The 12,828-nt window shown below is 39.5% G+C and overlaps 1 protein-coding gene across 2 annotated transcripts in view; it reads right to left on the minus strand.

Annotated features, from left to right (window-relative positions):
• The window catches only part of TRIP11 (thyroid hormone receptor interactor 11), a 68,627-nt gene continuing 64,941 nt past the window's right edge, over positions 9,143-12,828 (minus strand). Inside the window, exon 21 of one of the 2 annotated variants that reach the window (XM_005695321.3) lies at positions 9,143-12,520. In XM_005695321.3, coding sequence (XP_005695378.2) covers positions 12,300-12,520 — 221 coding nt within the window. In that variant the 3' untranslated portion in view covers positions 9,143-12,299. The remainder of the gene's footprint in view (positions 12,521-12,828) is intronic. The other variant, XM_005695322.3, reaches the window with a different exon arrangement.

Here is a 12,828-nt window from a genome sequence, read left to right on the forward strand (position 1 = left end):
AACTGTAAATAAATACCTCTCGCATCCCTGACTTGTCTCTTGCTCTGCAGGCCCAAATGTTCAACTACTTGTGGAGTATTTCCCCCAATCCATTTCTACTCCTGACTTGGTGGACACGTCTCCTGTCTTATCAGACACATATTAGTTTACTCCCATGAACTAATAAAAAAATCAAAATGATTCCACCCTACTGGTGGTTTTTGGTTTGGGGGGAATGGCTACCCACTCCAGCACTCTGGCCTGGAAAATTCCATGGGGTCACAAAGAGTCGGACATGACTAAACAACTTTCACTTCACTTTGAAGGGTGGTGGTTTGTGTTTTCTTTTCTTTTCTTAATAGAAATAGCTCAATATTATGTTTGCTGGTAAAATGACACATGTTCTCATATTATGCTCTATAAGTTGTAGTGCAAATATTTTCCTCAGTTTGTCTTTTGCCTTTTAATCTTCTTTATGATATTTTTGCAAACATGGTTTGCATTTTTAAGTATTTAGATGACTTCATCCCATCCTTCATGGTTTCTGTCCTCCTTGTCATGCTTATGTTAAACATACAATGACCTTTAAAAGTATTGCTTCTGTTTCTCTGGAGAGGCTGGACAAATACAGGACTCTAAGCTAAAGTTTTTAACCTTGCTGAGCTTCAGGTTCTCAGCTGTAAATGGGTCCAGTGGTTAAGATCCAACACTTCCAAAGCAGGGTGCATGGGCGATTCCCTGGTTGTGAACTCAGATCCCACCTGCCTCATAGGGCAGTGAAAAAAAGGGGCGGGGAGCAAAAACATATCACGGTATTGTAAAGGAGATAGTGTTCATAAAGCACCTAGCAGATGCCAAGGCACAGTAGGCCCTTGGAAAAGGTTAGTTCTTTCTCTCTCTCCTTCTCTCTCCCTCTTTCTCTTTCCCATGAGGCACTGATTGGTCAACAGTGCAAGTACTGACCCCCACCAGTCTTGAGAATGTTAAAAAAGAACATTGCCTTGAGGAGGCGACCAAGTCCTGAACCTTATAACTCGTTTACTCTAGTCAAGGCTACGGTTTTTCCTGTGGTCATGTATGCATGTGAGAGTTGGACTGTGAAGAAGGCTGAGCACCGAAGAATTGATGCTTTTGAACTGTGGTGTTGGAGAAGACTCTTGAGAGTCCCTTGGACTGCAAGGAGATCCAACCAGTCCATTCTGAAGGAGATCAACCCTGGGATTTCTTTGGAAGGAATGATGCTAAAGCTGAAGCTCCAGTACTTTGGCCACCTCATGAGAAGAGTTGACTCATTGGAAAAGACTCTGATGCTGGGAGAGATTGGGGGCAGGAGGAGAAGGGGACGACCCAGGATGAGATGGCTGGATGGCATCACGGACTCGATGGACGTGAGTCTGAGTGAAGTCCGGGAGATGGTGATGGACAGGGAGGCCTGGCGTGCTGCAATTCATGGGGTCGCAAAGAGTCGGACATGACTGAGTGACTGAACTGAACTGAACTGAACTGTAACCCCCTAATTTTAAAAATGTGAAAACTAAGGCCCAGAGAGACGAATTGATCCAATTTTACCCAAGTTCATATCATTAGAAGCAGAATAGGGACTGGAACACAGGTTTCTGAACTTTTGCTCCAAGATTTCTTCTCCTGATACGTGTGGTCTCATGTGTACTTTAATGTAACCAACTTTTCGAGGATGTCAGGATTTTTTGCACATACTTGGAATTCTCAGGAAATTCAGCAAATCGTGAAAATACTTGGACTTTTCTCATGAATTGTTTTAGCTGATTGTGGTTTTAACATATAACCAAGTATAAAATATGAGATCTTTACAAAAAGATTTTAGGTAAGCACACTCTTTGCCATGGGGCCCCACCAGAGCAACACACAAAAAATATAGCTAATAGCATTCTTTTAAGTTGTTATCTCTGTTTCCTTTTGGCCTGTTTGCTTCCCGACACATAATGGATTGAGGTTTGGGGCAAACTTAATATTTTAAATATAACTTTATAATAGAATGATGTCCAAATTATCTCATTTCCTATTTACGGTCTACACAAAAAAAGTGCCTCTCAGATTCTGGAATTTACCAGACCAGTAAAATCAACCCCTTCCCAGATTAGAATATTATTTTGCTTTCAGCTTTTAACTGCTAAATAAAATAAAAAATGTATACAACTATCATATGTCATGTCACCATGTTACACAAAAGAATGGACTTTTAACACCAAAAGTAGGAGAGACTGTGGAAACTTCTCTATGGATGCAGATGGGATGTCAAATTTTAACAAGACTCCCAGAGAATTCTAGAACAGGAGAGGCATACATTATTTGACCATCTCTATTGTTCTGCTAAAAGAAGCAAGACTGGCTCTGTAGTTATTACAGTTTTAAGACACGGTATGTGAAAATGCTTTCCAACTGAAAAAGGGAAGTAAGTGAAATGAGAGTTGAAAGTCAATCTTGCGTTGATAATCATTGAAGCTGGTAAAGGGTACACAGGTTCATTCTGCTTCTCTCTCTACTTTTGTGTCTACATCCAAAATGTTAATAAAAAGTTTTAAAAATTCTTTAGAAAATATGGCATAATGTTAAGATTTGATAAAGCTGGGTAATAAGTATACAAGTATTTACTCTGTATCCTTTAAACGCTTTCCTTTAATTTTTGCATTTACAATCTCTGCTTTGAAGTTTTTGTGGGCTAAATTCAAAACCTAGACCCATGCAGTTTCTCCTAACTGCCTTTTTCCTATGTATGGGTCACACTTTCTTCTTTGCTTCACTCCTAATTTTGGGCTGAAATCTGGACAATTTAGATTATACTTGTAGCACTAATGATTCTGCTATTTTTCTGATTTTTAAAAACTTGATTGGATTTAAGCTGAGAAATCTGTGTCCCTCAGGAGAGATTGCAACTGCCGATGGCTCTGCTGTTTTTATATTATTTTTATCTTTTGGGGGAGCTTCCCTGGTGATACAGTGGTTAAGACTCTGTGCTCCCAATGTACGGGGCAAGGGTTCAATCCCTGATTGAGGAACTAAGATCCCACGTGCCACAGAGCATGGCGCCCGAAAAAGCACTGCTGTTTTCATCTTTTTTCACTCTGGCTTCCCAGAGGGTGCCCCGCATGGCTTAGTGGTCAGTAGAGGCTGTGCTCGTTAAACTCCTCGAGCCCAAATTCTTTCCGTCCATGGCAGTGGATCTGCGTGTGGACTGAGACATTCACAAAGGCCAGTCTCACGATGCCTTCAGGCTTTCTTCCCACCAGGCTCTCTTGGTTCCCATCAGCCAGGGCCTTCCCATGGCTTCCTCAGTTCCAGGACTCCCCGTTAAATTCATACTGGTGGGCCACTTTGCCCTGTGTAAAGGGAAGCCTCAGGCTAGCAACACCGGCTTTTGGCCATGTTTCCTTCCCCGTTCACCACCGGTGAATGACAGTCATGTGCTTTTGCAGCCTCCACCCGCACCCCTGGCCCCCGTCATTGAGTTCCCCCCCTTGGGTCACCAGTTTCCATAGCTGATTGGTACTAGAGACACTGGGAGGTCTGGTGAGTGGGGAAGCTGCAGGCAGGAAAGCTACAGATGTCAGTGTTCTTAACCTGTAGCTCTAGAGGTTTCTCAAATATCAATATTTTTCAATCTCTTGTCTGCCGTTGGTTGATTACCAGAGCCCCCAGATGGTTGTTTCTGACCATTTCAGTTTTATACTTGTTTTTTGTAGGGAGGATTGGCTGACATCTTCACACTGCCCTGCCCAGACGTCCCTCCTAATATCCTTGTTGTCTCTTCTTAAATGTTTAGAATATTTCACACGTACACAGATACAAATTAAAGGATGACAGCTGGGGTAAAATTACTTTTGACCATGTAAAACTAGTGTCTGAAGAGAAAAAAACAAAAGTGAAAAGACTTCTAAAAATGGAAGTATTAATTTCTTCAAGTAGCAATTCTGTGGAGAATTGATGTTTACCATTATCAATATTTTTCAACACAGGAGCTACAGTTGGCAAATGCGGTCCTAAAGGGAACTACAGTTTGAATGCCTGTATCCAGACTATTCTAGTAGTAAATTTGCATGAGGCCCTGCAAATGCCTTAGAGAAATGACTTTGAAATGCTTCCAACATTTTTCAAAGACTATACATTCCATATGAGTTTTCAAAAATAAAAAATTACCTCATTAGTCTGCAACTTGTAACTTTATCACCACTATCCCCATTTTATTCACAGAGTGCCTGAAAATTCTTTTATAAAGGGATTAATGTGTTAACTCCTAGATGACATGGTGGTTCTTTAAATACAGCTAAACGGAAGGAGCTATGCATAGGAAACCCAAGCAAATTCTTTTACTGTCTTTCCAACTTTTTTCTTTCTTTTTTAATATTTACTTTATGTATTTGGCTGCACCAGTGAGATCCTTTAGTTTGGCATATGGGATCCTTTTTAGTTGGGGCATACAAACTCCTGGTTGTGGCATGTGGGATTTAGTTCCCTGACCAGGGATCAAACCCGGGCCCCTGCGTTGGGAGTGTGGCGTCTTAGCCAGCGGACCCCCTAGGAAGTCCCTCAACTCTTTTCTTTTCTTTAAATGAAATCATATTTCCCTGCAACACCTGGGATGCTCCTTGCTCTGGGACATGAATGCCCTTTAAATATATCCATTTACCCATGGGTCCAGAGGGCTTGAGACTGATTCACCATTGTTAGAGGGAACTTTCTCACAATATAATGTCCTTCAACATCAAAAATGCCTCATAATTTACAAAATAATATAATGTGTCTCACATTTTTAACAGTCCAAGTATATCTAGAAAACAACTTTACCAAACTCTTAAGTTACATTAAGTTCATAAGTATTTTCAATCAGAGATTTAATTCTTGAGGGTCAAAAACAGTTCACTGAAGTCTAAGAAAATCAGAGGTGAAAAGGAGAGTACGTTTGTAAAAAAAAAAAAAAAAGTCACAGCTGAAAATGATCACAGTCAAAATATCATTATAGTGCAAAGTATTAATTTCTCAACCCAAGAAGGGCTAAAAGGCAGATACACAGCAATAGCCAAGGCAGAAAACCATCTAAGGGTTCAAATATTTGCCTTAAGGGGGATGCATTTATGAACATTCTTGAGTTTTTCTCTATCTCCAAAACAAATATCGTTGTAATTATAATGGACTAATAATTTACTGCATGTATTAAATTATAATAACAACATGCCATAAAACTCTCAGATATATGATATATGTTCACATGACCTAAATCCCAAGAATAGGAAAACAAGGTTCAAGTTAGTAATAACTGGTATTCCAATAGAATGGGTTTGGGCAAGAACTGTTTTTTATCTATGTGTCCTTCCCAAAAGCACTGACAGATGTTCAAATCTCCCAGCTAACAACTGCCTCCACCCTACTTTCCTCTCCCATGATCCCCTTTCGTAACCTGATTTCTCAGAAGAGTTGCCTATAAACACCATCATCACTTGCTCAGCACATACTCAACGTGCTTAACATGGCTTTTGTTCCCTCCGTTCCACCATCACTTCTCCAAGTCAAAACCAACAGCTTCCTGAGCCAGTTCCTAAATCTGAGAGCTTCTTCTTACAACGTATCCCATCAGAGCAACAAGCACTTCATGCTTTTTACCTCTCCTTACCTTCTAGAAACAACACTTGGATTCAGTAACACCCCCATCCCTGACATTCTTATCCACTTTTGGGCAGTGATTATCACAACTTCTGACATCTGTGTAGAACTACAGACTTTAGTAGGCATTTCCACTAGTGGTACATTTATTCATTTAATAAATATGATGAATGAACATGCTGGATTGTGAAGTCAAGTGGGCCTTAGGAAGCATTACTATGAACAAAGCTAGTGGAGGTCACGGAATTCCTGTTGAGCTATTTAAAATCTTACAAGATGAAGCTGTTAAAGTACTGTAATTTTGTGAAATATAGCATCTCAGTTTGTTTCCAAGGCAAACCACTCAACATCACAGTAATCCAAGTCTGTGCCCCAACCACTGATGCTGAAGAAGCTTAAGCTGACCAGTTCTATGAAGACCTATAAGACCTTCCAGAACTAACGCCAAAAAAAGACGTCCTTTTCATCACAGGGGATTGGAATACAAAAGTGGGAAATCAAGATACCTGGAGTAACAGGCAAGATTGGCCTTGGGAATATAAAACGAACCAGGGCAAAGGCTAACAGAGTTTTGACAAGAGAACACACTGGTCACAGCACACACCCTCTTCCAACAACACAACTCTACACATACACATCCCCAGATGGTCGATACCAAAATTAGACTGATTGTATTCTTTGTAGCCAAAGGTGAAGAAGTTCTATAGAGTCAGCAAAAACAAGACCTGGCATTGATTGTGGCTCAGATCATGAGCTCCTTATTGCAAAATTCAGACTTAAATTGAAGAAAATAGGGAAAACCACTAGGCCATTCAGGTATGACCTAAATCAAATCCCTTGATTATACAGTAGAAGTGACGAATAGATTCAAGGGATTAGATCTGGTAGACAGAGTGCCTGAAGAACTAGACAGAGATTCATAGCACTTTACAGGAGGCAGTGACCTCACCATCCCAAAGAAAAAGAAATGCCAGAAGGCAAAGTGGTTAAGGAGGCCTTACAAATAGCTAAGTAAAGAGAGGTGAAGGGCAAGGAAGAAAGGGAAAGATACCAAACTGAATGCCAACTTCCAAAGAATAGTGAGGGGAAATAAGAAACCCTTTTTAAATGAACAATGCAAAGAAATAGAGGAAAACAACAGAATGGGAAAGACTAGAGATCACTTCAATGGGAGATATCAAGGGAACATTTCATGCAAGGATGGGCAGGATAAAAGACAGAAACGGTAAGGATGTAACAGAAGCAGAAGAGATTAAAAAGAGGTGGCAGGAATACATAGAAGAACTACACAAAAAATGTCTTAATGACCCAAGCAACCATGATGGTGTGGTCACTCACCTAGAGCCAGACATCCTGGAGTATGAAGTCAAGTGGGCCTTAGGAAGCATCATTACGAAAACTAGTGGAGGTGATGGAATTCCAGCTGAGCTATTTCACATCCTAAAAGGATGATGCTGTGAAAGTGCTGCACTCAATATGCCAGCAAATTTGGAAAACTCAGCAGTGGCCATAGGACTGGAAAAGGTCAGTTTTCATTCCAATCCCAGAGAAGGGCAATACCAAAGAATATTCAAACTACCATAGAATTGGGCTTATTTCACATGCTAGTAAGGTTATGCTCAAAATCCTTCAAACTAGGCTTCAGCAGTAAATGAAGGGAGAACTTCCAGATGTACAAGCTGGGTTTCAAAGAGGCAGGGGAACCAGAAATCAAATTGTGAACATCCGTTGGATCAGAGAAAAAGCAAGGGAATTCCAGAAAAACATCTATGTCTGCTTTATGGACTACAATAAAGCCTTTTAGTGTATGGGTCACAATAAACTGGATAATTTTTAAAGATATGGGAGTCCAGACCACCTTACCTGTCTCCTGAGAAATCTGTACACAGGTCAAGAAGCAACAGATAGAACGACTCGTTCCCAGCTGGGAAAGGAGTACGACAAGGCTGTATATTCCACCCTCCTTAACTTACATGCACAGCACATCATGTGAAATGCCAGGCTGGATGAATCACAAGCTGGAATCAAGATTACTGGGAGAAATATCAACAACTTCAGATATGCAGATGATACCACTCTAATGGCAGAAAGTGAAGAGGAACTAAAGAACCTCTTGATGAAGGTAAAAGAGGGGACTGAGAAAGTTGGCTTGAAACTCAACATTAAAAAAAAAAAAAAAAAAAAAACACTAAGATCATAGCATCTGGTCCTGTCACTTCATGGTAAATAGAAGGGGGAAAAGTGGAAGCAGTGACGTATTTTCTTTTCTTGGGCTCCAAAATCACAGTGGATGGTAACTGAAGCCACGAAATTAAGATGCCTGCTCCTTGGAAGAAAAGCTATGACAAAACCTAGGCATCATATTGAAAAGCACAGACATCACTTTGCCAACAAAGATCTGTATACTCAAAGCTATGGTTTTTTTCAGTAGTTAGGTACAGATGCAAGAGTTGGACCATAAAGATGGCTGAGCTCCAAAGAACTGATGCTTTCAAACTGTGGTGCTGGAGAAGACTCTTGAGAGTTCCTCGGACTGCAAAGAGATCAAACCAGTCAATCCTAAAGGAAATCAACCCAGAATATTCATTGGAAGGACTACTGCTGGACCTCCACTACTTCGGCCACCTGATGCCAAGAGTCGACTCATTGGAAAAGACTCTGATGCTGGGAAAGATTGAAGGCAAAAGGAGGGGGAGGCAGGGGATGAGTTTGTTAGATAACTCAATTATTGTCTGACTGACTCAATGGGCGTGAATTTGAGCAAACTCTGAGAGACAGTGAAGGACACAGGAACCTGGTATGCTGTAGTCTATAGGGTCGCAGAGTCAGACATGACTTGGGGACTGAACAACAAGAAATGAATGAACAGGTCATTTGATCCTTATAACCCCTTAAGCTTAATAGGTGGGCATTATTTTAGAGATAAGAAAAATCAGTTACACAGTGAATGGATTTTGTTAAAGGTCACACAGACAGGTTCAGAATCTGTACTCCAATCCATCTCTCAACTTTAAAACTCATGTTCCTTCCAATCCTACCACAATGAATAGTTAAAAATATACAAGTTCTGGGACTTCCCTGGGAGAAATATCCCTGGTGGTCTAACGGTTAAGACTCCAAAGGGGCAGAAGGGGCAGGGATTCAATCCCTGGTCAAGGAACTAGGATCCCACATGTTACAAAGTGCAGCCAAAAAACCAAATGAACAACAACAAAAAAAAACAAGTTCCACATCTAAGAAAAACTGAGTACATAGCCGATCATTCTGCAGAAAAACCAAGAGCCCACGGATGCATACTATCACCTCTGGGAAAAAAAGGCCTGGCTAAAACCTCTCAGATCCTCTTTGCACACATAACCTTGAACATCTATTAAACTGTTCATAGTTAACATTTCCAAAGCTCAAACACTATCCTAACACCAGACATCCGGTGAACACTTGAAGATATTAGCGTCAGTAGTTCATCAACTGCTGCTATAAACAACATGTGTAAGTCATTTCTCCCCCTTCTAAAGAAAAAGTCAGCAGCTGTTTGCTAAAAAAGTTTTTTTTTTATTGTGGATGAAGACATTGCCAGTTTACATATATCATTTTTATTTGGACTAGTTTTTCTGCTTTGCAGTGCTCCTGAGAAATTCAGAAATGCACTGCTTTAGTTCCATAAAATACAACCCAGTATTAAGGTTGGACTGTAAATATTCCATAAGATATTTCCCTAAAAGTCAAAAGACAACTTATCAGTTTTAACTCAAGAAACCTTAATAAGTTAGACAGTAAAGACTGGCAAATAATCACAAATGTCAGATCATTAAAAGTACCATTATTTTTTCCACAAAAGTGAAAGTTTTTTCCCATAGGAATATATAAATGTTAGACTTGATGTTTACAAAATTAAAGATTAATTTTTATTAACAGAAGATGTTTTAAATACTTTGATATATGAAAAACTTCATTAGTCTTAAAAATAAAATTAATATGCCCTAAGTATGATACATAATAGTGCTTTATTAACAATTCTTATTTCTCTCTTGTTCCTGAAGCATTGTTGTTTTGTTTCCCATCTACTGATTGGAAAAGTATTTTGACTTTTTCCTCCTTTCAACTGTCCATTAAAAGGTTAAAATAAATTAGAGGCTTTATTTGAGGGGGATAGTTAATATTTAATTGGATGGTTTTAAGAAAGTCAATCCTTTTCCCCCAGGTTTTTGTTGTTTAGTTTTTAACTCAATAATGGCAGGAACTAAAAAATAACCATGAAATATAGTATTATACTAAAATCAAATCCAATGGCTGGATGAATTTTCTACTACAATAAAGCAGTTGAAAACCATTAGGAATGTTGTAGAAAACTGTGGCAGCGATGGTAAAATTCAACCACAAATTTTAGTAAGTTTCTAGAGGAATAAACAGTAAAATTACTGTAGTTAAAGTTCTGCAATAAAATTAGCATTAGCAATATCCAACTGCCAACATCAGAATTATATGCTTCATCACTATATGATTACTAAGATTCCTTGAGCAGATGGTTCGTCTCTGACACAACTTAATTCAGAAAAGTAGATGAGTTGTGTCTGGTTTGGATCAACAACACTCAGTATGTATACCAGTGAGCTATAGTTTCGATGATGATACAATTGAAGCATTAGGTACTGCAGCATTAGGACAAGGTCACATACTTTTAAAACAGCAGCCATGTAAGGTCATGTTGGGATGTTTAGATATGCAATCCACCCACAACAGCTTTCCAGCTTCTGTTAAGCTATGGGGTGAGCGGGGATAGGCTGTTTGGAAGCAAGAAAGGAAATACTGAAAATATCATAAAAGGCATTTAAAATATGATGACATGCTACTTATACCCACCATGCATCTCCTTTCCAAATTAAAAGAGGAAATTTTTTTCTGTTATTATATGCCTTCAAAATAAAGGATCACGTTGTCTTTTCATTTTTTTAAACTGAGAAACTTTTATTTCAGATGCTCCACACTGAAATGAAAATTCAATGGCAAGCAGCAAATAATTTAGGATGGTCAGTGAAAGTGTCTTTGAAAGGACCTTATAAAACCTACGAGTAATCATTTCATAGAGAAACAATAGTGGACAAAACGGACAGGAGGCAGTTTGATAGTTCTAATATAGAACTGGTATGACAACTTCCTTTAAAGTATACTCAATAAAGAATGGCAATATAAATAAGTTAGCCAAGGAGACAGGGGACGTTCTGAAGCAGCAATGTCTAAGTTACTAGATTTTCCAGAAAAACAAGCTTTATCTAGCAGCACGTGGCGACTTCCAATCCTCTAAATACAGTACAAAGTATACAGTAATCACAGCAAAGTTTACAAACAGCCAAATCTGGCCCTGGCCAGAGCCAGGCCTATTTACATATTTGGATTAGTATCATTTTCATCTTTCCTTATTATACAGATGTTTCTATTTTAAAGGCATATCGAAATTTACAAAATTTGCAAAGAAATGTCTTTAAATGTACAACTTCAACAACTAATACAAACATGAACATCCTGATATAATTAAATTCCAAGTCAGGATTTTTATGAGGGGTTTATAAAAGAATTAAAGGGATACTCCCTCACCGTTACTTTCCAAACACCCGGTGCTGGTGCTGCCCAAGTGATCTCACTGCCCTTGTGACTGTGAAGATGACAGGCGACCCCTGGGTGGCCGTCCCTCTCACGTCAACACCTCAGACAGAGGCAGGAGATGGTGTATCTAGGGATCTTGCTGATTATAGTTCTGTAAATGCAGCTGTACAATGTAACACTTAGATCAAAGTTGTGAGTAGGGGTGTGGAGACATTTTAAGATGGTATCTTTAAAGAGACACTTTAGCTCTTAAAGCGAAACCATACAGTGACAATATGTACTTAACAGTGAAAAGGAAGCATCTGATAGGTTCAGCAATGTAGAAGGATCTCAGGGAATTATGGTGAGTGAAAAAAGGCCATCTCAAAAGGTTACATTGTACGATTCCAGTGAATGGCACTCTTGAAATGACAAAATTATACAGGAGCATTGCGAGGGGCTGCCAGAAGGTAAGGAGCCGGGAAGGAAGAGGTGGCTATGACTGTGAACGGGGGGCGGGCGGGGGCCCTGGATGAAACCGTGCTGTCTCTCTGCTCAGTCTACAGAGAGCCAAACAGCACGCCTTCTACCTCAGGACACCTGTCGCCTCCCAGGGACAACCTTGCTCTTGGCCTAAAGATAAATAATATGCTTTAGATCAATTTTTACACTATGTGGATAAGCCACTACTATTTTCTGCCCCCCCCCCTCCTTTTTTTTGGTAAATGTACTGATTATCTTTAAAAGTTAACTATACGTCTCTAGTTTAAATGAGCTTGAAAAGGAAAGAACTGATATATAGCTACTAGTATTTTTGTCTTTTTATTTTTCTTACTTTTGTAGATTAAAATTAAAAAGAATGTTTCTAGCTTAAGTTAGGTCAAATGAGACGGGGGGAAAAAAGGAGATAAGATAGCAAACACTTCTCCTTTAACTCTCGCAATTTCTAAAAGCATTAAGAATATTAGTATTAAATTTAGAGAAAGTATAACTGCAAACAAATACATGACTTTTTCCAAAAGGCCACTTTGTGACAAAGTATGTACATAGTGTTCACGGTTTTTTCTTTAAAGTGCTATATGTGTCATCTCTGGCTTGAGAATAATCTATTGCTTTAAAAGGTCTTTCAGCACAACTCCAGCACTGTTGTCAGGCGATACTGGCAAAGGCGTAAATGTGGGCAGAACGTCTGAGATGGGTTTCAAAAGGAGATGCCCAGGTCCGCCGGGTCCAAGTCCAGCTGGGTTAATGAGAGGCACAGCTGCAGAGCGGGGAGCCAAGAATGGATTCACATCTGTTCTTCTACCAGCCCTGGATTCCGCTGTATCTAGATGACAAAACAAGGATGATTTAGTCTCCCACGTATTATCTGGTCACTGGTATACATGTGTTTTAGCTTGAGATTTGGCCCCCAAATAAATGTAACTTATACGCTGCTAGGTTCTGGATCTGATAAGCTGGGTGTCTATCAAACATAGAAGGTGAAAGAAGCAATAAATAAGAGAAAGGAATGGGAGAGAGAAATATTTGCATGCAGAGCTAATATTATTAAGCACATCAGCATCGCTGTCTTATACTTAATACCAGTTATGTGTGTTGCACCGTGTGCTGAAAGGGGTGATTGCTCAGTCGTGT

This window comes from Capra hircus, chromosome 21, assembly GCF_001704415.2.
Source record: "Capra hircus breed San Clemente chromosome 21, ASM170441v1, whole genome shotgun sequence".
Lineage (NCBI taxonomy): Eukaryota > Metazoa > Chordata > Mammalia > Artiodactyla > Bovidae > Capra > Capra hircus.